The sequence below is a fragment of the Protobothrops mucrosquamatus genome, unplaced genomic scaffold (assembly GCF_001527695.2).
Source record: "Protobothrops mucrosquamatus isolate PMUCROS unplaced genomic scaffold, P.Mucros_1.0 scaffold42, whole genome shotgun sequence".
Taxonomy (NCBI): domain Eukaryota; kingdom Metazoa; phylum Chordata; class Lepidosauria; order Squamata; family Viperidae; genus Protobothrops; species Protobothrops mucrosquamatus.
This window is the reverse complement of record NW_015386424.1, coordinates 759,633-786,479: the sequence shown is the minus strand read 5'-3', so window position 1 is coordinate 786,479 and position 26,847 is coordinate 759,633. Positions and strand designations below refer to the sequence as shown.

At 42.0% G+C, this 26,847-nt stretch overlaps 1 protein-coding gene across 1 annotated transcript in view; it reads left to right on the top strand.

Moving 5' to 3' along the window:
- The window catches only part of DIP2C (disco interacting protein 2 homolog C), a 371,277-nt gene that overhangs the window by 284,855 nt on the left and 59,575 nt on the right, over positions 1-26,847 (top strand). The window contains exons 10-14 of the mRNA XM_015811492.1: positions 7,708-7,818; positions 16,342-16,465; positions 17,764-17,873; positions 19,908-20,010; positions 21,002-21,066. Coding sequence (XP_015666978.1) covers positions 7,708-7,818; positions 16,342-16,465; positions 17,764-17,873; positions 19,908-20,010; positions 21,002-21,066 — 513 coding nt within the window. The remainder of the gene's footprint in view (positions 1-7,707; positions 7,819-16,341; positions 16,466-17,763; positions 17,874-19,907; positions 20,011-21,001; positions 21,067-26,847) is intronic.

The following is a 26,847-nucleotide window of genomic DNA, read 5'->3' as shown; positions in this document are numbered from 1 at the left end:
TCAGCCTCCAGAGTATTAGGAAATTGTACCATGTGTATCTTACCAAGGCACACAGAGAGATTTAAATGTAAATTCTTCTATATTTACATGAATCCTAGTATAATATTTTGCTCCTTTTTTGACTATGTACAAAATAGCTTAAACAACAACTTATGGGCAAGAATATTACACTAATCTGACCAGTGTACACATCTTTTCACATTCTAAAGTCTCCCCAAAAGCTGACATAGCAGTGCAATAAATAAGGTAACAGATGAAGATCCATGCTTTGTATAAACCTGCACATGGGTAAGGACTAGCAAGGAGGCAGTAGGTGACACCAACCTCAGAATTAGAATGACAATTTAATGAGTAGCATTTAGCCATGACCTCAAAAGAAAGCTCTTGCAGCTGAGTTCTCCAGAAAATTGATTGCAGAAAATAATGCTTTCTCTAGTTTTCTCTGTCTGCCTGCTCTTGAGACCAAGTAGCCAAACTTGACACGCCCCCTTCTTGCTAGGAGACCCAGTCTTGACTTGGTCTCAAGCTCTTGAAGATGCATCAGGTTTGGCTCTCTCAACAGATAGCAGGTTAGAAATCCATTGGTGAATTCTCCTTTCCCTATAGTATCCTCAAAAAATAGCTAAATAATAGAATTGGAATCCTCCTTTAATTTTTCACACAGCTCTTTTAATTTTTCACACAGTGCTGCTTCAAATCATAAGATTAGAGGAGTGAGAGGGGTGGGAGGTCTCTGCAGCTTTCCTTCCTTTCCCTTTCCCCAGGGTTCTGGGGAAAACTTCTGAACAGGGGCTGCTTGGAATATATCCCTCATTCTTCCCCCCCTTTCCTTTGAGCTATCGGGCGGAATTTCAGACTGCAGGTCTGAAATTCAACCTTACAGTCAGGATCTCCGGAGTCATCTCCGGCAGCTGAAATTGGTCGCGGACGCCATTTTGGTTGCCGACAAAGGCAACAAACTTAGACTCAGCCTTGTGTTTTGCCTGCCATTCGAAAACAAGTTTGCTGACCGCGTTTTCGGCGCAGCGTTTAGCGCTGCCATCGCGATCGCTCCCAGCTCCAGAACTTTTGCCTTTGAAGCCTGAGGGACCATTCTCAGCGAGAACAAGTTGCGGCTGCCATTTTGGGGCCGCCGCCAGAGGCAAACACTTGCGAACGGCCTTCTTCAGCGTCCTAAGTGTTCTGTCCCCCATCGGTGGCTCAATTTGATCAGCCCTCTTAGGAATTTTTTCTCTGCCTAGGCTGCACACTTCTGAGCAAATAGCTACGACAACTCCCGGCGGCCGCTATTTTTAACACCACGTGGGAGCTTCTTTAGGCCCCACGAGGCCTACTCACAGTAGTTGGCCTGACCCAGGCCGCATTTGAGGTGTGTGTGTTTCCTTATTGCAATCACTCACTACATTACTCTCACAAATTGTTCAGCCGCCATTTTGAGCCTGATTCTTTCTTGCCAGGCCCCTTTTTTTTCAGGCCCTCTGCGTCCTTTGTTTGAGTTCTTTCTGGTGCACCTTGACTGGCTAAGGTCACTCTCAAGAAGCCTTCCAAGTTGGCAGAAAAGCAAGCCAGCCCTAGACACCAGGCTCTGGAGAAGGAGTTCTCCAGAGCGCAGAGGCAGGCCGGATTAGAGGCGGATCAAATGGCGGTCCCTGAATTTGACCTTCCCTTTGGCCCTTCAACCTCGGCTCAAGACGTGTGGTCTCTCACAGGGACACCTGCCACAATCAGCTCCCCTTCCGCATTAGTTCAACACGCAACAACAGTTTCAGGTTCAGCCCCTTCACTCCTACGGCCGCAGGACTCAGGGGACCAGACATCGGAGACATTTTCTCCGACAGCCGCCTTGAGGCCTTGCTATCCAAGGTTGTGGATCGAGCTCTAGCAGAACGGTTCTTCCATCCACCTGGTCAGGGGGCTTCCATATCAGTCATGCCACCTTATGTCCCTCCTCCTGGGTTCCCTATACTTCAGGAACCCACATCTCCCGCACACTCCTCCATGAGCGGATACTCTTCCCTGCAAGGTGAGGAGCAGCCGGAATTTAACCTATCAGAGGAGGAGGAACTTCCCCCTGAGCCCTCCCCATCGGGAGACCTGTTCAATCCAGCCCTGTTTCTTCCCCTGCTTCGCAAGGCCACATCAACGGCGAACATAGGGTCCGTTCAGTTCCCTCAGCCGCAAGCAACATCGGATTCCAGCCCAAATCCGATATTTTTTGAAACGGTGGCAGCCCAACATCACGTTCCGTGTCCCTCTATTTTTCTTAAAGGGATCAAGAAACAATGGGCCTCCCCTTCCTCCTTCCCTTCCATAAGCGGGACTGACAAAAAGATTTTTAGCACCTCCACAGACCTCACTGATGCACTGGAGATCCCCAAGGTAGATGAAGCCTGGACCCCTCTGGTATCCCAGACTGCAGTCGCTGGGGACATGTCGGAAGCGCTTAAAGCGGAGGACAGAAAATGGGACCAAACTTTCCGGAAGACCCATCAATCAGCAGCATGGGCTATTAAAACGGCCACTTGTGCGTCCTTTTTTGTCCGGACTACCCTTTTATGGCTTCGTCAGCTTCAGGCCAGAGTCCCTGCTGAGGACATTCGGACCCACCAGGACCTAAGCAAAATGGTGGCAGCCATTGAGTATGCTGCGGATGCAATGCTTCAGTCGGCCAACTTTGCTTCTAGGTCTCTAGCATCCAACATTACAGCCAGAAGGATGCTATGGCTGAAACACTGGCAGGCTGATGCCAAAGCCAAATGGCGTCTAGCGACTGCTCCCTATCTGGGCAATAATCTTTTTGGGGAGGCCCTGGCCCCCTACCTTGTGGAAAACAAGGACAAGCGGAAGGTCATGGCTCACTTGAATAAATGGTCCGACAAACGTCCCGCTCCCTATTTTCGTAGGCAGTCCTTTCGGCCGGCAGCAGGTCCAGCAGTTACTCAGCCCTCCCGCTCATACACCCCCAGACAGGACAGACCGTATGACCGTCCATATGACAGGCCAGGCTTTCGGCCCAGGCAGCAGAGCCAATCTAAGCGGCCATTTCAAGGGGCAGGACGCCCCTACAGGAGGTCCAAGTGACTCTCACACTACACTTCCCATTGGGGGAAGGCTGGCCCACTTCTTCCATCAGTGGGAACTCACTTCCACGGACACCTGGGTCTTACAAGCCGTCCAGTTTGGTCTGTCCCTGGAGTTTCTAGCCAGTCCCCCGGACTGCTTCATCTCCTGTCCCATCTCCCAGGATCCACTCAAACAGGGACTTATGCAGGAGGCCATTCAACATCTTCTAGAGATTCAGGCCATAGAACCAGTACTGCCGGATCACATGGCAGGGGGATTCTACTCCATCCTTTTCATGGTCCCCAAGACCTCGGGGGGATGGAGAGTGATTCTAGACCTCAAAAGTCTGAACTATTACATCACTTACAAGAAGTTCAAGATGCAATCACTCCAGTCCATCCTGGGGGGCATCAGACAAGGAGACTTCCTGGCATCAATAGACCTCACTAAAGCGTATCTCCACATTCCCATCCATCCAGCTCACCGGCGGTTCCTCAGGTTCTGTTACAGGGGCAGTCATTTTCAGTACAAAGCCCTTCCCTTTGGCCTCTCCTTGGCACCCAGGGTGTTCACCAAGATCCTGGCTGTACTAGCTGCCCACTTGAGGAAGGTACCGGTACGCGTCCAGTGTTACCTGGACGACATCTTGATTCAAGCGTCCTCCTTCCGGGCAGCCCAGTCGGATCTGGAACTCACTATTCAGGTCCTCCAACAGCATGGTTTCTTGGTCAATTTCCAAAAAAGCCAGACGGTTCCCTTATCCAGGCTTCTGCACCTGGGAGCGGTCATAGATACCACCAACTGCATGGTCTATCTCTCCCAGGAGCGGTTGGTCAGCATCAGGGTCCTGGCTCATCGGGTGTATAGGGACCGCACTGTTCCGCTGGTCTTACTTTCCCAGCTTCTGGGAAAGATGGTCTCTTTCAATACTATAGTCCCCTGGGCCAGACTCCATTTGCGGGACCTTCAATGGTTCCTACTACCATTCCAGCGAGTGAATGCCAGCGCGTCCCACCGTCAGGTCAGGCTCCCGGATCACATCCTCAGGTCTCTACACTGGTGGTTCTCACAAGTGGTGACCAAGGGGTCACCCTTCAAGGAACCGGACTGCATCACCATTACAACGGACACCAGTCTATTCGGTTGGGGAGCCCATCTGCAGTCTCTGTTTGCGCAGGGCCATTGGTCCCGCGCAGACTTGAGACACAATATCAATTGGCTGGAGCTCAGAGCCTTCCATTTAGCTCTTCGCCAATTCAGGCACTGGATCAAGGGCCGTCACGTATTGATCCTCACGGACAACGTGGCGTCCAAGGCACACGTCAACTGACAGGGGGGCACCAGGTCCAGGTCCCTTATGTCCGAGGCACGGCTACTGGGTTCCTGGGCAGAATCCAACCTGGCCTCTCTCAGGGCCGAATACATCTCGGGGGTCAAGAACCAGCAGGCACACTTTCTGAGTCGCTCTACGGTGGACCCCTCGAAATGGGGGTTACATCCGGATCTGTTTTCCGAGATCTCCCACAAGTTCGGCCATCCGATCCCTTTGCGTCGCTATTATCTTCCAGGGGCGGAAGGGATGGACGCCCTGCGGACTCGGTGGCCACAAGGTCTCCTTTATGCCTTCCCTCCCCTCCCACTCATCCCAGCGACCATCCACAAACTACTCCAGGAGCAGGCGGAAGTGATTCTCGTGGCCCCATACTGGCCACAGAGGCCCTGGTTTGCCAACCTGATGAATCCTTCCCGGTCTCCTCCATGGAAGATTCCTCCGCATCGCATCTCCTTGCACCAGGGGATCCTCCAACACCCGGACCCTCAATGGTTACAGTTGACTGTCTGGCGCTTGAGCGCAGCATCATGACACAAGAGTTATTTTCCCCACGGGCAATTACCATGATTCAGGCCTCTCATTGCCCGGCGACCAATCGCATTTATGATTCTACTTGGAAAATTTTTTGCCATTGGTGTAGAAGGCGACAACTGGATGTCTACAAACTGACCATCCCTCAGATCATAGATTATCTTCTGGACGGCCTGGATAGAGGCCTGGCCCCTGCGACCATTCGTAGGCAGGTGGTGGCCCTGTCAACATTGCTCACTTGTGCGGATTCAGTTCCCTTAGCTCATCATCCTAGAATATGCGCCTTCATCAAGGGTGCAAGCAACACCAGGCCTCCTGTGGTACACAGGTACCCCTCTTGGGAGTTGCCTCGCGTGCTTCGCGCTCTAACAAAACTGCCCTTTGAGCCCATTGCCACTATTCCATTGCGGGCCTTGTCTCTTAAAGTTGCATTCTTAATTGCCATCACATCAGCCAGATGTATCTCCGAGCTAGCTGCTCTCTCGGTCAGGAATGACCTTTGCATCTTCCACCGAGACCGAGTGGTCCTTCGGTTGGATCCCACTTTCGTGCCCAAGGCCAACTCGCTCTTCCATAGGGCACAGGAAGTCATTTTACCAAATTTCTGTCCCAATCCTTCCCATGACTTGGAGCGGCAGTGGCATACACTGGACGTCCGCAGGGCCCTGCGACGTTACATCAAACGCACGGAGACTTTTCGCAGATCTGAGGCCCTCTTTATTTCCTTCCATCCGGCTTCTCTGGGACAGAAGGTGTCCGCTGGCACCATAGGCAGGTGGATCAGGGCCTGTATAGCAGAGGTGTACCAGTCTTCTTCTCTGCTGGCTCCAAGTCACCTTACAGCCCATTCCATTCGCAGCGCTGCGACATCTGCGGCATGGGCCACTCAGGCGTCCATCGAGGAGATTTGCAGGGCTGCGACATGGTCTTCGCCCTCCCCATTCGTACGCCATTACAGGATAGACTGCTTCGCTTCCGCGGATGCCTCCTTTGGTTGGAGGGTCCTTCAGCAGGTGGTCTCCGGGGACGTTGTTCCGGCCTAATTCTGTTTCCCACCCATCGGGACAGTGAGGCTTTGGTATGTCCCATTGGTGGATTCTCCATCTCCTGTACTGGAGAAGGGGTGTTATCTTACCTGAACGCCTTTTCTCAGTACAGAGATGGAGAATCCACACCCACCCTTTAGGTCAGTTAGGCCGATATTAAGGGATTGAGAGCCAACACCTCGTCCACCTTCAGCCACTTTCGCCCTCGTCAAGACTGGATCTCCTAGCAAGAGGGGGCATGTCAAGTTTGGCTACTTGGTCTCAGGAGCAGGCAGACAGAAAAGACCCATTGGTAGATTCGCCATCTCTGTACTGAGAAAAGGTGTTCAGGTAAGACAACGCCCCATCTGGTTCATCATTATTTGAGACTGATTATTTTAAAGAAGGCCATCCTTCTCTTGAAGGAGCATGTGGTGTGACTGCAAGGTTTTAGCCTCTTTTGTTTTTAAGCTTTTTTATTGTCATGTGAAATGAATGTCAAAAGAGGAATATGTAGAAAAGCAGTTTGAAAATGATCAACAGGAACCAGAAAAATATATTTCTTTCTTGCCTTTTAACGGTGAAATGAGAATAAAACAGATTTACAACCAAGAAAACAGCCTTTTTAGTACTTTGTTCTTTTATGAGCCCGACTAAAAGCATGATTTTTAGCAAATATCAAAAACTAACAAAAAACTTAAGAGCATCATCTAGTGATTGTAGTTTTCCATTAAACATGTGGCGTTTGAAAAGTGATCAAAATGAAAGATGCGTATAAGATGAAAATGAAATAGGTTATATTTAGGCTGACTTAAAAGTCAATTTATGTCTCTTTCAGTTTTCTCAGTAGAAATAGGCTTGAAATAAGGATTTACATATATTTCATTTTAAGTTCCAATTAATTTTAAGTAGGATCATCTAGAAACTGATCAGTAAGAGCAGGTGGCACCAAAACCATTAAAAGATCTTTAAAGGATCATTCCTGCTAGAAGCAATTTGGCTTCATAAGATCCTGTTCCTTGGGTTACCCACTATTGTTCTCTTTAGAGTCATTTACTCTGTAAAGGGATAGACAAATCCTAATGGTAATGTTGTTGAACTACAGTTTACTGATTTATTTATCACATTGGTATATCATATATTATCAACATGCATCAATAAACAAGTATCCAGTCAATAAGGAATTAATAAAGACGAAAGTAGCAAGTAACTTCAATAGCAAAACATTAAATATTGGATAAGTCCAATCCAAAAAATCCCATGGTGTCACTATGAAAATTCATGGGAAAGAATGAAATATAATCATGCTATTTTGGAAGAGACCAAAATGTAAAAATATGGGTTTTCTGTTTTCATTCTTAAACAGTTTGCTGGGGCAGCCCAACAAGGGAAGGAATTCCATAGCATTGGGGCCATCACTGAGAACGCCCTGCTGCTAGTAGACTCCCTTCCAGGATGGACATGTAGAAAGTCTTTAGTCAAAGATCATAGCTTCTGGAGCACAAATGATAGAAGCCTTAACTATTCTTTAGCAACCGAGTGATACCAGTTGCTTGATATCAGGTCCCAAGAACCAAGAAAGACACATGAGTGCTTCTGTGCACATTCCTGTGTTGCTCCTCACCTATAAATAGTTTTTACTTCAGTTGGTAAGATTTTATTTGCAGTACTATAGATATATTCCGAGAAATGTATTTACATTTACAGATTTTATTCATTATTTATTTTTCTCCTCCCAATTTTTTTTTTTTATAGGTAGCACTAGTTTTTCCCAATAATGATCCTGCAGCTTTTATGGTAGCATTTTATGGCTGCCTTCTTGCAGAAGTTGTTCCTGTTCCTATTGAAGTGCCACTTACCAGAAAGGTAAGAGAAAGAAGTTTTTAGTTATCTTAGCAGGAATTAAGGTCAGATCTCAGGACATAATCTCTGAGCATTTTAGAAGGAAATGAAAAATGACAATATGCATTGTTGCTTTAACATATTTATGAAAATATATCATATTTAATACATGTCATCAGAATGTGTTTACCATCTGTGTATACATGTTCTGATGACTTTGCCTTAACTCGATTAGGAAGCTCACATGGACTTAACTTTTTAAATATTATTTTAGGACAGGTTTAAACTGTAGGTACTATTAGCTGAATGCTAAATAGGATTTGACCATCATTGAAAAGAACCAGTTTTTTTAGGGTTGCGTTCTATCCCCCTGGTCTGTAAGGGACTAGTTTTGCATTCAAAAATAAAAGGGTTGATTGCACGTAGAACCATGAAAGCTGTGAGAAAGCTTTGAGCTATATTTTCAATTTATTTATTTTATTTATTTTATTTATTTTATTAATTGCATTTATATCCCGCCCTTCTCCTTACGGACTCAGGGCGGCTGACAATTGAATAAAATACTAACATATATACATACTTAATTAAAATTTGATTAAAACGAAATATTTAAATATGTCCAATTTAAAAGTAATTAAAACCCCCTTTAAAATCCCTCAGGCCAGTCCCGCTAGTTGGAACAGCNTCAGGGATCACCCTGATCTCTGGGGGCAGTTCGTTCCAGAGGGTGGGGGCTCCCACAGAGAAGGCCCTCCCCCTTGGGGTCGCCAGCCGGCACTGTCTGGCTGACGGCACCCTGAGGAGACCCACTCTGTGAGAGCGTACAGGTCGGTGGGGGGTAATCTGTGGCAGGAGGCGGTCTCGAAGGTAACCAGGTCCGATGAGTTGAAGCCTAATATTAAACAAAACTTGAAGGGCAGGAAAGACGGTAGAAGCAGCCTTAGGAAGATGCTGAAGGCAATAGTGTGTGATGGAGCCCATCACCAATCATACCATTTTTTGTGATGAACAGAATTGTTTAAGGTGCCTTGTTGCGCAAGGTTTCTCCTTTCCTACTGTGGCATGGCCCTGGGAGGGCACCATGAATAATAACTGGTTGGAATACTTAGAAAAATAGCTTTAAGAGAATTATCTAGAAAGGTCAAGATTTATTTGGATTTAAGTGAAAAAAAATCAAGCAGTGCTGATACTACAAGAAGTAGGCTCCCTGAACTTTGCAAGAATTATCTTTTTCTTATATCTCTGGGCTATTTTCCGTATAGGCAATTTATTCTTTAAAAAAATAGAGCTGATTGGGAACGTGAGCAATGAGTAGTCATTGCAACTTTGCTATTTCTTAAGTGGTACTTCGTATGACTAGGATCTTTACAGAGCTAGTCCAGTGGAATTAAGAGTGGTGAACCAGCTGCATAATTAATACATTTTTGGATGATAAGATATTCACTATGAATTTCTAAGGTGGTCCAAAAGACATATATGGCTTTAGAGACTATCAGCATTGTTTGGGTTCGGTTAAAAAAAGAATGCTTCTTGTGTGGTTTTCAAAGAATTCTAGGCAGCTCAATGATCAAAATAACAATAAACACATTTTTGAAAACAGAAAATATTGAAATAAGTAAATGATTAAAAACTGTTGGCAGTTGTATTGCTAATAATAGTTTCTAGCCATGATTTGGCTGCATATTAAGTTGAAGGTCTTTCTTTATATTTTTAAACCACAATGGAATGCCATATATTGATTTGGAAATTTTATAACTCAACAAGAAGTCCCTTATTTCTCTTTTTAGGAAGTTCAAGTTTTCTGTGCATTGGCATGTTGGCTAGGAATAATCTGCTTATATGTAGCCCTCTGGGAGATTTGCCATGAAGTAAAATGCAAAGGCTGAAGGCAGGATAAGTGACCTATGCTTTTAGCAGATAATTTAATTTATTGGGGGAGACAACCTCTCATGAAGACTTAAATAAATGTTTCTAGATGCAGGTATCAATTATATAGCCCCCTCCAAAAAAGCTAGATATAACCAGGGTTGTGGACTATGGGCCATATACAGCAAAGTCACACCCTCTTGCTACTTTGATTAGTAATCTTCTGGCATTTGGGCTGTGTGCATGTCACAAACATACAGAAAAGTGGTTAGATTTCCATTCCAGTTCTGAAAATCTGCTTATGTCTCTCTGACCAATCTTGCCTGCCTTTGCAGACCCATCACTGGCTATATGTGGTTCACACCACTCTCTTTGCATTCCCTAATCTGTCCGAGCTTAAAGCATTTCAATTCACCAAAAGTTAACAGTGCAGTTTGCAGAAGTGGGAATGGTTTTCCAGGTGTGAATAGAAGTGAGTTCCCTGTGAGAAGCCTCACATTTCCAGTCCCAACTTTTAAAGTCCCTTCCTCCTTTTAAAAATATGGTATGTCCCTCCTGTGAGCTCACAACAGAATATCAGGTGCCTTACAGTCTGTCAAATATTGCTCACTTCTGCTTTATACATAAAGAGGCATGATGTCTCAGCGGTTAAAGACTCAGCTTGTCAGCTGAAAGCTGACAGCCTGGATTCAAGACCCAAGCACCATGAAGCTGGTTGAGCTCCCAATTCTTGCCCCAGTTCCTGCCCACCTAGCAGTTTGAAAACATGCAAATGAAAATAGATTAATAGGAGCACTTTGTTGACATGACCACTTTGGGAGGAATACAGCTCCATGTGCCTTTGGTGTATATAGCCATGCTGGCCCCATGACCAAGGAAAATGTCTTCGGACATAACTGAGTAGGAAAACCTTACCTTTATCCTTGCTTTATACATAGCAGGGTAGCAAGGATCATTCTCTAACACAGTGCTTGCCAAAGCTGGGTAAATTACCCAAAATTGGGTAAAAGTAGCTTTTCTTTGAGTAATAGGGTCGTGTGCCCTTATACAATCACATTAAGTACATTTAAATAAGGATTTTTTGATTAATGGATAATGAAGGAAAACATTTGGGAAACACTGCTATAACAGCTTCAGAGAAATGATATCTATTAAACTTTCCCTCTTCCCTTCCCTTCTCCTTGCATAAAAACTTTGTAAAGCACAAATGCCTTTCCGCATTTGACAACTAGCTGCTAAGTTTTTCATCACACTTTTATTTTGCATATATGTGAAAAGATACCACAATAAATTAGTGTCCCCTCAAAAGTATGCTAAAAACATTTTGTAGCTTGTCCTACCTGTTGAAATTCTTGCCAAGATTAGTTTTATAAAAAAAAAACCACCAAACATTTGTGTAAACAAGCATCATGTTTTCACAGAAATTACTGAAAAGGCAATTGCATGTTTTGAAAAAGAGAAATGGCAGCAAGGGCCTAAGTCTCTGGTTAATTAAAACATTTGTAACGGGGTTCTATATATAGCAGGTGTTGGAAGACAACCAATGAGCTGAATATTTTGGTTCATCCTCACCTCTGCTGCTCAAATTTTACCAGACTGCCTGAAAGTTCTGCCATTTAATTTTTCAGACTCCAGCCTTTAATTCTTCTCTTGTCCCTCAGTTATTCAGTCTCCCCATGATCATCTTGCATGCCTCAAAATGGCACAGTTATGAGAAAAAGAATTGTTCATCAAATAAAACTATACATGTGTACAAACTATATAGTGGGAAAGAGTTGGACGAATGATGTGGAATATCATTCCTGTGGCTTTGACTAATGTGATACCTAATATATGGTTGAAGAACCCAAGAGCACTTGCCTGGGGAAATTCTCAACATTTAGGTTTCTTTTTCCCATCTGCAGAGAACTTCAGCACTACATACAGATTTTATATGAGAGTCCAGCCCTTTCTAACTCACTGGTTATTCTGCCCACAAGATTTCCAATACATAGTGGTTTTCTTATATCAGATACTGGGAAAGCAGACAATGTTCAGTATGCTAATTTAAAAACTCTCGTTCTGTATTGCTGTGTGTCATGACTGAAATAAGTGATACCCAAAGTTTTTAGAGCAGGCATGTTAAAAGAATTCAAGAATTATTTTCCTGTAGAGGCATGTTGGCTTAGTGGCTTAAAAGACACCTGAGAAGGTCTGTGCTCTGGTGGTCCGATCCTACCACAGCATGATGGAGCACTTGCCTCATTTCCTGCCAACTAACAGTTCAAAAGCATGTAAACGGAAGCTTACAAAACAGGTATCATTTCTGTGAGAAGGTAACAGTTTTCCTTGCTTTGCACTGCAGCATGATGGCATGCTGCCACTTGACTTGCAAACATTTTTGCACAGTGCTGGCTCAATAGCCTAAAGAAACATGGATGGGCACCAGCCTCTAAAGTCGACTACGCCTAGTGGAGTAAAACCCGCAGGAACTTCTTTATGTTTGCCTTACCATCTTATATTAAGGAACTTCTACAGCACCTTATTGCACCTTACACCTTTATTCCCGCTCATAAAAATGTGGCCAGATAAGAGTGGTGGGTTATATTAAACTTATTGATTTGGGAATAGCATGCTTTAGAGAAGTATAGAATTTTCCAATTTGAGCCTTCTCTAGTGAACAGTAACTTAGATGCTTGGCAAACACTTGTTCTGATTTCTAGTCTTCTTTCCAAGCCCTCTTTCTCAGCTCAAGAAAAGCAGCCCTTTACTTCCCCTCTGTTTCAATCAACATGACTAGTGATATAGAATCACTACTTTTTTGAAGATTATCCTGTGGTTTACCTTAACCTGCCCCGAGCCTCTTTTTAAAACACCGTTTCCCACCTTGCACATCTGTGAATATCAGTCCTAAGAATTCCTCAGCCAGTATGACAGTTGAGAACTTAGAGAACTGATGTCCATGTATTTTTAAGGCATCCAAGTTGGGCAAATACGTTTACTGCATCTGTCTGCCTCTTCTTCCCAACTACTGAAGTACCTTTATGACTCTTACTATCCCGTGTCTGCTATTTTCTCTTAACTTCCTTCCTTCTTTCACCATTGCTGTCTACTTCACTACTACTTTGTAGTGTATTGTATGTATAAATCTCCCCCTAATGCTAATATTTTGGAGTGATAGGATTATAACCTATCCTTAGATTCCATTAGGCCTATATGAGTTAATCTGAGGACACAAATAGTCTTTAAAAGCTCTTCTTTCACCTTGAAATGAAGGTGAAAGATGGTCATAAAGTTCTTTAAGCTTGAGAACATAGATTTTTATCCTACGATTTTCCCCAGTCTGTTCCTTGTCTTCGAATGGGTCATTTCCTAGGTGATGATGGAAGTGAAGTTCCTGAAAATTCATCTCTCTGATACAAGAGCAGAAGCTTCACAAGACAAGAACCCCTTACATATGTATGATATATAAGCAGCTGAAAAACTTGAGATGTTGTGATATATAATTACTGTCCTCAGCTTGTAAAGACAAATCTCATTTAGGTTTATTTTCAAGCTAAGTAAAGCTGTGCCCTGTAGTATGTTTTAAAATGGACTCTTGTCAATGCTGCCTTTTTGTTTTAGAGAAAGTTCAATAATCTTTTGGATAACATATAGCATTCCGAAAGAAACATACCACTACATTTTAGAGAAACGTTCATATCATTTCCCCCCCAAGGACATTCTTTTATGCTTTATCTCTTCTCCCCTCTTCCTATCTCTTCTTTCAAAACGAGATAGTCACAACAAAATCCATTGCATCTGTTGGTTTTCATGGACATTCTTTCTCTTATAATTGCTCTGATGTTGCAGAAGCTCTGCATGGCAGAGAAACTGTTGACAAAATAATAGGGCGGGGTGGAGGGGTTGACTTTCCTTCTTTTTAATTAAAACCTGGCCAGTAGCTGAGTAACAATAAGAATACTGGCAAGGAAAGGCAAATCCCCTCCTTTAATTTCTTAGCTTACCATGATTTCCAAAATATTTTCTATAGCATCCATTTGCAGCCCATTCATGCATTTTTGCTAGACTACTTTTTTGAGAAATATATAGAAAACAGAAGCTGGGAAAGAAAATCTGTAGATGTATAAAATATTATTTATTAAGCATGCATATATATTTGCATTACACTATTAGACTCCAGATGTCCAGCAGAGTATAAATTGGACCCAGAGAAGACTGTTGAGAGTATATATTGGCCTAAGGAATATTATTTTGTGTACATGGACATTTCTTTGTCTTATTTCTGTGTTTTTATTTCCTTTTTCACATCAAGCTACACAAAGAAAAGCATATACACTATGTTGTTTGAAGTAAGCTCTCTCAATGTAGTGTTCTCTGGTTAGCCACACCTTTCTACACCCTTTGTAGCCTAGATAAAACATTGAGTTAGTCCTGTTGATTACTTCTTGGTTTAAAGACAGATGAAGTCCTATTTGTCATTGTCTTGGGGCAATAGATGTACTTTAATTTTCTTTGGGGTATTAGAAAAATCTTGATGGGGAAGCTGTAGATGGTAGAGACTGACAACCCAGGAATGTTTGTATTCAGGATCAGAGTGAATAATCTAGGTCTAAGTAACCACTGGCATGATTTGAAAATAATGAGATCTGTCAGCTAGATTTATTCACAATAAAGGAAGTAACAGCCCACAACCTTCCCTCCAAAAGACACCCTACATTTTCGGGATTCCAGCAAGGGATAAAAGCGGTAGACAATTGTCAGTCCTAAGCTAATGTAGGATGTATTTTAATATTTATGCCAATTTTGATTAATGCCTTTTAAACTTTGTAAATTTTTTAGGGCCTGGCTAAGTCATGAATCTCCTTGGGCTACTGATAGCACAGCATGCACAGAATTTTTCCCCAACTGGCATGATTTCATCCTCTTTGTCTCTTTCTATTTATCTTAAAAAGGGTACTCCTCCTTCTGTCTGGATTTTCATAGAAGCCAAACCAAATGAGAGCTCATTTCTGAAGACTTTTCTTGCAAAAGTATGTCTTTAACTTTGCCAAGCTGGAAATACATATCTCATAATTACTTTAATCATAAGAAAATGCAAATATAATTGAGAATTTGTTGGGTGCCTGAACTTTGAAGTAATTATACAAATCTGTCATAAACCAGTTTCTCATCCCAATATATACTTTAAAAATCAGCATATACAAACCCAACTGTGTAATTAAATACTATTTTAAAAAAATCTGACTACAGAGAGATTGATGCTAGGCTCTAAATGTGGGGGACAGTATAATGCATGTCTTTCCCCTAGAACCGATAGCTTTCTAACAACTTTTAACTATACATAAAAAAACAAGCTTAAGTTGTTGAGCTATTGGACAAAATAGATCTATATCTCAAGACCTTTCTTTTACTATCTCGATAGTCACAAAACCTCCATTTCTGCTTTTTGTTTGCTTCAGATTTCCAGTGCCTAATGTCTTTGTAATGCAATGAAAGTCTTGCTGTAAACTTATCTATTCTGTTTTGAAAACTGTGGTGTCTGGCTATTGTCTGGTGCATCTTGAACAGATACTGGGGTATAGTGATGGACTTTATCTGTATATTTTATGCTGTTGTATCTTGTTGAGTACTTGTGACTTGGCCAAATTGAAACAGAGAAACTGAATATTGTTGATGTAGAGTCATTGTTTTTTCTAACTAGAGTTTTCCAAGGTATAAATTTTGTGTTAACCTCAGTGAGTAGAGAAGAGGAAATATTACAAAGAAATAACTTTTTTTTAAAATGCTATAGTTGCTGTAATGTTGTTGATTTTTGCTTGGGGTTTCACAGAATTCAAGTGCCCCTAATTCTGTTGGGATAATCCAAATTCAACAGGCCTTTGTAAGTGAAACTGGTGAGATAAGGCAATATATGAATGTTAAATATTGAGCAGTTTGTGGCTTAATGTATGGTATGAATCCGGCCAATACAATAGTTTATGATTCAATAGGATGCAAACATTGTCACAGAATCAAACTATTTTAAAAAATTGGTGTCCAATAATGGTCAGCCCAAGATATCTGGAAGGCAATTAAAATAACAGGTGTTGCATGTCCCTCCTTTTGTTTTTAGACATAATTTGCTGAACCATTATGGCTATTAGATCTCTTTCCCATAAACTTATTTTTCCTTTTCCTTTGGATTATCTAACTCAGAAGTCACCACCACATCCTGTAGCAATAGATTCCCTGCTCAGTTAATGCAGTCTAATGCTTTTCCTGGTTTGGAATCTAATACTTGCCTTTTATAGATAAAGAAAAAAAATCTGCCTATCTAGTTTGTGGATTTCTTTGTGCCCATATTTGTTTCCGGTTTTTATTCTGCTTTTCTTCTCTCTGTTATAAATTGCCCACCAAACATCAGGTTGTAATTTCAAAGATTGGAAAGGTTGGGGTCTTCCTGATCTGATTTTTGCTTTTTAAAGAAAAATACAATTCTCTGTATTAAATATTTTATCAAAAAATGTTCTTACAAAAGCACTGAAGCGTTGAAAGCCAAGGACCTTGATCAAAACATAATAGATGTCTTTAAAAAAAATTAGTTGACTAAGTAAAGCAAATGTTAATAGCTCAGATATATTTTAAAGGAAAGTTTTCATTACTGCTTTTGCATTGATTCACTTAGAAGCTTCCCCCCCCCCTTGCTTTTTCTTCAATTAGGATGCAGGTAGCCAACAGATCGGCTTCTTGCTTGGAAGCTGTGGTGTTACTGTAGCCTTGACTAGTGATGCATGCCATAAAGGGCTACCTAAAAGCCCTACAGGGGAGATACCACAATTTAAAGGTAAGTTTGTGCAGGGTTAATTCAGTACCATATGCCATGTGATTTCATGTCCATTATCCAATGATGAGCAAAAGTAGAGAATTGTACTAATTAAAAGATGCAAAAGATGTCTGAATTTCTATCTTCCAAAGCTGTGTAATTATCAGATCAGTACTGTCTATCTTGCCTGTTCTAACCCAGTATAACTGGGTATAATTGTCATTTAAATACTGTTGAGAAGTGCCCCACTGACCCTTATTGTCTCCTGGCAGGATAAGGTTAAATAGAACAGTTCACTGAAGCCAACCCACAATCATCCTGTCTTCCACAGACTTTGAAACACAAAGCTTTTCTTCCAACTGATCAGTAGAACAATGTTCTTCTTTCCATGTAGTCTTCTGAACTACCATGGGTCCTGGAGTAACAAAAATTCACTCATTCTCAGCTTTGAAAAACAAAATTTGCTAGCAATTATTCCCTTTCATATTTTGTTCTGGGCATGCCACAGGAGGATGTGTGTAAAATGAAAAATGAAAAAAGAAACATTCATATTGCTTTCACTCTATCACTCTCGACACTTTTCAAAGTTTCTGAAAGGGAGGTGGTGGCATGCCAGCTGCTTGGCGTGGGGAGAGAGAGAGAGAAGGACAGGCTCCAGGAACAGGAAGTTGATCCTCTATGGCAGTGGTTCTCAACCTGTGGGTCGGGACCCCATTTGGGGTCGATCGGCCATTTCACGGGGGTCGCCAAGCAAGGCTGTCTGCCATTTTTTTTGTCTGCCATTTTTTTTGTCCACCATTTTTTCCCCTTTTCCGGTGGGTGCCTTACCTCCCTTGGGCTGGGCCAGCTGGTGGTCGGCCTGCTCCGTCTCTGCCGCTTGCCAGCTACGCCTCGGCAGGCTCAGGGGGCGGAACCACACATGCGCGGCGCTCCTGGGCAGGGAAAGTCCTCGACTTACGACCGGTTGGGTAGTCCTCGACTTACGACGGGTTTAGTCCTCGACTTACGACGGGTTTAGTCCTCGACTTATGACCGGTTGGGGTCGCGGCATTAAAAAGGTTGAGAACCACTGCTCTATGGGCAGTATAGTCAAACATTTCCAGTGCCTATTTAAAACTGGGGCCAAACTCATGCTGAGAGTGCACAACAAGAATTTGATTTTATATCTAACGGTTCCAGCATTTACTGATCTTTAACAACTCAGAGATAGCAGAGGAGAACACTTTCCATAGGTCATTTTTATTAAAGAAATGTGGACCACAGGATTGCATGATGGCTTCTGTTATTTTTTAAAAAGTTGCTCTATGTTTGTTTCTAAGGCTGGCCAAAACTGCTGTGGTTTGTGACAGAATCGAAACACCTTTCGAAACCTCCTCGAGATTGGTTCCCCCACATCAAAGATGCAAACAATGACACAGCTTACATTGAGGTGAGTGCAGTGTTTGTTCATTCATATTCACATGTGCATCATTTCCATCTATTACTCTGAGTCCAGATTAATAGCGGATTAAATGTTTTAAGTAAATATATTGCAATGTACTTATTAAATAGTGAAGCATATATGAAACATCTCCATTCCTATGCAACTATAGCAATCTGCACTTGTATAACATTGTTGGGGAAATTTAAAAAAGCTTGATATCTCAATTCAGCTAAATTTGTATAGGGTCACCCCCCCAATCTTTGAACGGCAACATGGATAACCATTTTAGTGGCTGCATATTTGAACTTATGTTTATAGATACAATAAATGTTTGCTTTAAGAATTAACGAGAAGGAAAGACTGGCTTGTAGACGCCAATGGGATTTTACACTGCTGTCTGTGTAAAATCACAAATAGAATTAAACATGCCTAGAGGCATAAAATTTAGTCAGATTTTTGTCTGCTATATCTGAAGTCCACTGAATCAAAGTCTATTGAATCAGAAGTTTTCTAAAAAACAGCAGTGGAAACTTCTCAATAAAAGCTAATTTGAAAAGTTCCAGAGTGCAATGGCATGTGCAAAACTCTGTAAAAGATAGATGCAATAGAAGTGCTTTAAATAAACAAGGAAGGAAACTGAATACTTCATAATATTTTTCATGAATTAAATATCAGGACAACGGATGCAGAGGCTGAAATAGTAGCACTCAGCAGACTTTTACAGGGAAGGGATGGGTACTGAAGTGTATAGAAACATGGGAACTATGTTTTATCATTAGACAGTTTGACAACTCTTGACAGATGTTCTTTTTAGAAGCTAGTGGGACTATATTATTCAACTTTACTTTTAGCACATATTGCTGGTTTACAATTCCACAGAAACAAAAGAAAGACATTTCTTTCCAAAATATGCTTGTTAACTTACATGGACTCCTAGTTCACCTCTATTTGAAAGGTTTAAGCAGAGGAACACAAAAATAAATGCTTAGTATCAAATCCTATATTAAGCAGGCAAAAGCTTACATGGCTTCTTTTAGAGGTTGGCCACAGGAGCTACATGAAGGGCCCCATGTGCTTCCAAGCCTCCTTTTGAATCTGAAGAGCTTCATCGCTATAGGTACATATATTTAATTGTGGTGTTACAGCAAAAAAGGCAAATGCAATTTTAAATTGCATTCATTGAAGTCATTTGCAGTCACGAGAGGCCATAATTCAGGTTCAGTTTCTGTGCTGGTCAGACTCCATTTCAAGGGTGATATCCAAGTTGGGAAAAAAAATCAAAATAGGTTCAAATATAGGTAGCAAAGAAGATTTCATTTGAGAGGTAGAGATTGCAGGAGGAAAGGACTTTTGAAATATTTAAAGGGGTGTCACACAAAAGCAAGCTGCAAACTGTTCACTGTTGGTCATAATGCAGAAACTGGAACTAGTTAGGAAAAGCTTATTAATGGTAATAAGCTTTGATAATGAGTCTGTTTCCTAGGGAAGAAATAGGCTGCCTTTTCAAGCAAAAACTAGGCAGCTTTCTAATGGAGATACTTTAATTCGGATTTCTGTAGTGATCGGGGGGCGTCAATAAGATTGTTCAACCATTAAGGCAAACTAAGTATTGATATGAGAATTGGGTCTTCCCCTCCCCTAAACTGCTTAGTCTGGATCTTTAGGGAGCTAGAGGATAAGGATATATAGATAATTAGCAGGATGATATGAATGGAGAGAAACAGAGAATGGGAGCTTGGTTATTGAATAAAAAAACAGCTTTGGTTGATGACCTAATACTGAATGGTAGACATCAGTAAACTTCTGAAATACACAGTAAGAGATTTTTTTTAAGGTGTACAATTTACAACCATCGCAAGGTACGACCATCATGAGTTAAGAGCAGACTCCCTTACGGTAATTCAAGGACTATTTGTATTTGAGGTTTGAGGACTCAGTGGGACACCTTTCAATAGACAGTTTAATAAATTGAAGGAGACAGAGACCTAACAACAGTTTTGTTATTCCCCGACACTGATGAGCAAAATTCTGTTACTACAGTACAAAACATGTAAGGATGGAAGTGTTCTTGGCGTGACAGTGACAAGGATTGCATTACTGACCCATTGTCAAGCGCTCACCCAGGCATGTGGATACACAGAAGGTATTTCAACACTTTTAAAAAATGACTAAACTAGCTTCAGAAAATGATTTAGCATGATAGATTTTACCGGGTTTTGTTTTAAATAATTGGATGGAGACAATTATTCAATAGTCAGGAGCTAAGCTATTTCTCCCAAAAATTGGAAAGCAACTCAGCTTATTTCTTAGCCAAACTGATTTTTGAATCTTCCCAGAACTGTAGAGTCCTTGGGCAAAACTGTATTTGCCCTGGATTTTGTTGTTGTTGTTGTTTTTTGCAGTATTCTCTTACTGCAACAACAAAGAGATATTGTAGTGCAAGGTTTAAAATAGTTTAAAACTCTACCTCATACCTCAAAAGAAAATCCATTCTTCCCATCGACCCAGAAAAATGGAACAGAAAATCCTGGTTCTTTTTATGACAGAGTTTGCCCCTTTTTGTGCAATTACTAAGCTCACTTCAAGCTAGATTTGCCTGAAATGCTGCAAAACACAACCAGGATTAATAAAAACAAGAGCTGGATTCAAATATTCAGTTGAGATCAGGACCGCCAAAAGTTTATACAAGATAGAAATCTGTGGGATGCAATTTTTCTAAACTTCAGACTATCATCCAAGATGGACAACTTCAGAGTTGTAATTTTCATCTCTAATTAATATAAACTTCTCAAGCTTCTGAGATCTGTATTACCTACACATTTTGAAGAATTCTCTATAGGTGGAACAATCATTAATTTTGGAAATTATGAATTTCCTGCTCTTATTTTCAACATTTTCCACCTATTTTCAGAAGAATAAGTCACTGTGACATATTATGCAAATGACAATGAAGGAAAGAGAAATGAAGGACCAGATAGGTCAAAAGCAATGAGTCAGAATTGATTTACTTCAAATTGTTTTCAGGTTATTTAAAAAAATAAAAAAAGAGAATCGACTACATTGTAAGATGGAGTTTTTGATTGGCTGTACCTGGCATCCAGGAACTAATATTGGGTTTTTTTTTTGTCATGTAGCTGAAACCATTGTGAATGTCCTGGATTTCAAGAAAGATGTGGGTTTATGGCATGGCATCCTTACAGTAAGTCTATCGTTATTTTAAATAATTGCTTTAAAATGGGATGTTATAATTTACATTTCTATCAGAAATGCAAGTTGGCATCTTCTCAAGATGCACATCTTTTCCAATACTGAAGAGTGATAGTTTGAAGCTTGGTAGATAGAATTTTGCAGATATTCATATCTGATTTTAGAAGCCACTATTCTCCCATAATAAATATTTCAGAAAGCTGATAAGCAGTTTACCTCTGCAACTGTAGATATTCAGTCTATGAATGTCAATGTCTTAAGGAGGAGTTTTTGGCCCTAAAACAGGAACAGCCTCTCTCTACCAATTACTGAAATTGGCCCAGCCCATCTGCTAGTCTGGAGAATGCTGCTGCCTTTAGATGCCCACAATTTCACTTGTAAACTTTAGTCCTATCTAACTTAAGTAAGTTGAAGGCTAGGTTCACACTCACACTAAATTATAATGTACTTATCTGGAATTTGACTGATTTACATAAAGCTAGTCATTCTAGATAATTCAACATTCTGACTAATTAAAACAAGTCATGTCTTAGATGTGTGAACTCATTTAAAAAGGGACATTGGCTCAGAAAAATACCTAAAGCTGTGATACATATCACCATCAAACTTCAATAATATTATTTTTCATCTAGTGCTCAGGTTAAGAGTAAAGCAAAACTGGACAATTCTGTTCAACCCTCCATCATTCATAACTTCCTCTATATGGGTCACAATTTGATTTGTCCCCTCCTTGAAAAAAATCTCTCAGTCCCATCTGTCTGGACAGCATCTGTCCAATCTCCCATCTTTCCTTTTTAGAGAATATGCTATAGAAGGTGGAATATTTGGAAACTTTAGAGGATTCTGGATGAAACAGATTCCTTTCAGTCAGGTTTCAGTTCCAGTTATGGAATAGAAACAGCATTGCTCGCACTTGTGAATGATCTGTGGTAAGGGCAGGATGGGGATAGTTCATCCATCCATCCTTGCTTTCCTTGACTTCTCAATGGCTTTCAATACCATTGACCATGATATTCTTTTGAGTTGGCTGCAGAATTTGGGGCTGGGCAGTGTCCCAGGGTCAGTTCTAATCAGTGTTAATAGGGAGTGACAGATTTAGTCCATAGACTCTCAGGGCACTCTCCCATTCTTTCTGAACATCTACATGAAGTTACCAGTTGTCACCCCATGGAATGAGGTACAATTAGTATGCTGATAGTCAGCTTTACGTCAACACTTCTGGTGATCCAAATGATACTGCTGACTTCTCAGAGTGCCTGGAGGTTGTAGGGGTCTTGATAGGGAATAACAAACTTCAGCTGAACGCTGGTAAGACCAAGTGGCTTTGGTTAAAGTCCAGCTCCAGGACTTTAACATCTTTAATTCTGGATGGGGTTGGACTAACCAGACACACTGGTGCTCAATCTGTGGTTTCTCCTGGATTTGTAACTCATCAATCCCATTGCCTCCCATCTTCCATTTTTAGGGAAACTGGTGTAGAAGGTGGAATGTTTGGGAATTTCAGATGATTCTGGATGAAATAAATTCTTTCCAGTCAGGTTTCAGCTCCATTGCACTTGTGGATGATCTATGGCAAGGGCAGGATGACTTTGTTCTTTGCTCTCCTCGACTTCTCAGTGGCTTTCGATACATCAGCCATGGTATCCTTTTGGGCTACCTGTTGAATTTGGGCTGGGCGACACAGTCTTGCGCGGGTTCAACTCTTTTCTCCAAGGCCAGTCCCAATAAATGTTAATAGGGAATGAGAGGTTCAGTCCACAGCTGCTGCTTTGTGGCATGCCAAAGTTCTCAGGATTCTCCACTCCACTCCTTTTTAACATCTACATCAGTATTTTGACAATAATCAGCTTTACATCAACACTCCTGATGATTCAAGTGATACTGCTGGCCTCTTATAGTGTCTGGAGGTTGTGGGGGTCTGGATAGAGAATAACAAACTTCAGCTGAACCCTGGTAAGACCAAGTGGCTTTGGTTAAAGTCCCGCTCCAGGACTTTAGCATCTTTAATTCTGGATGGGGTTGGACTAACCACACTGGTGCTCAATCTGTGGTTTCTCCTGGATTTGTAACTCCTCAATCTGACTGTCTCCCATCTTCCCTTTTTAGGGTCCATGGTATGGAAGAATTTTGGGAACTTCAGATGAATCTAGATGAAATGGATTCCTTCCAGTTAGGTTTCAGGCCCAGTTATGGGACAGAAGTAGCATTGGTTGCACTTGTGAATGATCTATGGCAAGCGCAGGATGATGGTGTGCATCCATCCTTGTTCTCCTTGACTTCTCAGTGGCTTTCAATACTATTAACCAAGGTATCCTTTGTGTTGGCTGTGGTAGTTGGGGCTGGGAAGCATAGAATTGTGCTGGTTTGATTCATTTCTCCAAGGCCAGTGGTAAATTCCTCAATGCAGGAGGAGGCATTTCCAGGATGTTTTAAGGAAGCCTTGGTTTGTCGCCCCTTAAAAAAATCTTCTTTCAATTTCACTGTCTCCCATCTTCCCTTTTTAGGGTCCGTGGTATAGAAGATGGAATGTTTGGGAACTTTAGAGGAATCTAGATGAAATGGATTCCTTCCAGTTAGGTTTCAGGCCCAGTTATGGGACAGAAGTAGCATTGGTTGCACTTGTGGATGATCTATGGCAAGCGCAGGATGATGGTGTGCATCCATCCTTGTTCTCCTCGATTTCTCAGCGGCTTTCAATACTATTAACCAAGGTATCCTTTTGGGTTGGCTGTGGTAGTTGGGGCTGGGAAGCATAGAATTGTGCTGGTTTGATTCCTTTCTCCAAGGCCAGTGATAAATTCCTCACTGCAGGAGGAGGCATTTCCAGGATGTTTTAAGGAAGGCTTGGTTTGTCGCCCCTTAAAAAAATCTTCTTTCAATCCCATTGCCTCCCATCTTCCCTTTTTTGGGAAACTGGTGTAGAAGGTGGAATGTTCGGGAACTTCAGATGAATCTAGATGAAATGGATTCCTTCCAGTAGGTTAAACAGCATTGGTTGCACTTGTGGATGATCTATGGCAAGGGCAGGATGATGGTGTGCATCCATCCTTGTTCTCCTCGACTTCTCAGCGGGTTTCAATACTATTAACCAAGGTATCCTTTTGGGTTGTCTATGGTATTTGGGGCTGGGAAACATTGAATTGTGCTGGTTTGATTCCTTTCTCCAAGGCCAGTGATAAATTCCTCACTGCAGGAGGAGGCATTTCCAGGATATTTTAAGGAAGCCTTGGTTTGTCGCCCTTTGAAAAAATCTTCTTTCAATCCCATTGCCTCCCATCTTCCCTTTTTAGGTAAACTGGTGTAGAAGGTGGAATGTTTGGGAGCTGCAGATGATTCTGGACGAAATGAAATCTTTCCAGTCAGGTTTCAGCTCCATTGCACTTGTGGATGATCTATGGCAAGGGCAGGATGACTTTGTTCTTTGCTCTCCTCGACTTCTCAGTGGCTTTCGATACATCAGCCATGGTATCCTTTTGGGCTACCTGTTGAATTTGGGCTGGGCGACACAGTCTTGCGCGGGTTCAACTCTTTTGTCCAAGGCCAGTCCCAATAAATGTTAATAGGGAATGAGAGGTTCAGTCCACAGCTGCTGCTTTGTGGCATGCCAAAGTTCTCAGGATTCTCCACTCCACTCCTTTTTAACATCTACATCAGTATGTTGACAATAATCAGCTTTACATCAACACTCCTGATGATTCAAGTGATACTGCTGGCCTCTTATAGTGTCTGGAGGTTGTGGGGGTCTGGATAGGGAATAACAAACTTCAGCTGAACCCTGGTAAGACCAAGTGGCTTTGGTTAAAGTCCCGCTTCAGGACTTTAGCATCTTTAATTCTGGATGGGGTTGGACTAACCACACTGGTGCTCAATCTGTGGTTTCTCCTGGATTTGTAACTCCTCAATCTCACTGTCTCCCATCTTCCCTTTTTAGGGTCCATGGTATGGAAGAATTTTGGGAACTTCAGATGAATCTAGATGAAATGGATTCCTTCCAGTTAGGTTTCAGGCCCAGTTATGGGTCAGAAGTAGTATTGGTTGCACTTGTGAATGATCTATGGCAAGCGCAGGATGATGGTGTGCATCCATCCTTGTTCTCCTTGACTTCTCAGTGGCTTTCAATACTATTAACCAAGGTATCCTTTTGCGTTGGCTGCAGAATTTGGGGCTGGGCAGTGTCCCAGGGTCAGTTCTAATCAGTGTTAATAGGGAGTGACAGATTTAGTCCATAGACTCTCAGGGCACTCTCCCATTCTTTCTGAACATCTACATGAAGTTACCAGTTGTCACCCCATGGAATGAGGTACAATTAGTATGCTGATAACAAACTTCAGCTGAACGCTGGTAAGACCAAGTGGCTTTGGTTAAAGTCCAGCTCCAGGACTTTAACATCTTTAATTCTGGATGGGGTTGGACTAACCAGACACACTGGTTCTCAATCTGTGGTTTCTCCTGGATTTGTAACTCCTCAATCCCATTGCCTCCCATCTTCCCTTTTTAGGGAAACTGGTGTAGAAGGTGGAATGTTTGGGAATTTCAGATGATTCTGGATGAAATAAATTCTTTCCAGTCAGGTTTCAGCTCCAATGCACTTGTGGATGATCTATGGCAAGGGCAGGATGACTTTGTTCTTTGCTCTCCTCGACTTTTCAGTGGCTTTCGATACATCAGCCATGGTATCCTTTTGGGTTACCTGTTGAATTTGGGCTGGGTGACACAGTCTTGCGCGGGTTCAACTCTTTTCTCCAAGGCCAGTCCCAATAAATGTTAATAGGGAATGAGAGGTTCAGTCCACAGCTGCTGCTTTGTGGCATGCCAAAGTTCTCAGGATTCTCCACTCCACTCCTTTTTAACATCTACATCAGTATTTTGACAATAATCAGCTTTACATCAACACTCCTGATGATTCAAGTGATACTGCTTTCTCCAAGGCCAGTGATAAATTCCTCAGTTAGGTTTCAGGCCCAGTTATGGGACAGAAGTAGCATTGGTTGCACTTGTGGATGATCTATGGCAAGGGCAGGATGATGGTGTGCATCCATCCTTGTTCTCCTTGACTTCTCATTGGCTTTCAATACTATTAACCAAGGTATCCTTTTTTGGTTGTCTGTGGTAGTTGGGGCTGGGAAGCATAGAATTGTGCTGCTTTGATTCCTTTCTCCAAGGCCAGTGGTAAATTCCTCACTGCAGGAGGAGGCATTTCCAGGATGTTTTAAGGAAGCCTTGGTTTGTCGCCCCTTAAAAAAATCTTCTTTCAATCTCACTGTCTCCCATCTTCCCATTTTAGGGCCCGTGGTATAGAAGATGGAATGTTTGGGAACTTTAGAGGAATCTAGATGAAATGGATTCCTTCCCGTTAGGTTTCAGGCCCAGTTATGGGACAGAAGTAGCATTGGTTGCACTTGTGGATGATCTATGGCAAGGGCAGGATGATGGTGTGCATCCATCCTTGTTCTCCTTGACTTCTCAGTGGCTTTCAATACTATTAACCAAGGTATCCTTTTTTGGTTGTCTGTGGTAGTTGGGGCTGGGAAGCATAGAATTGTGCTGGTTTGATTCCTTTCTCCAAGGCCAGTGATAAATTCCTCACTGCAGGAGGAGGCATTTCCAGGATGTTTTAAGGAAGCCTTGGTTTGTCGCCCCTTAAAAAAATCTTCTTTCAATCCAATTGCCTCCCATCTTCCATTTTTAGGGAAACTGGTGTAGAAGGTGGAATGTTTGGGAATTTCAGATGGTTCTGGATGAAATAAATTCTTTTCAGTCAGGTTTCAGCTCC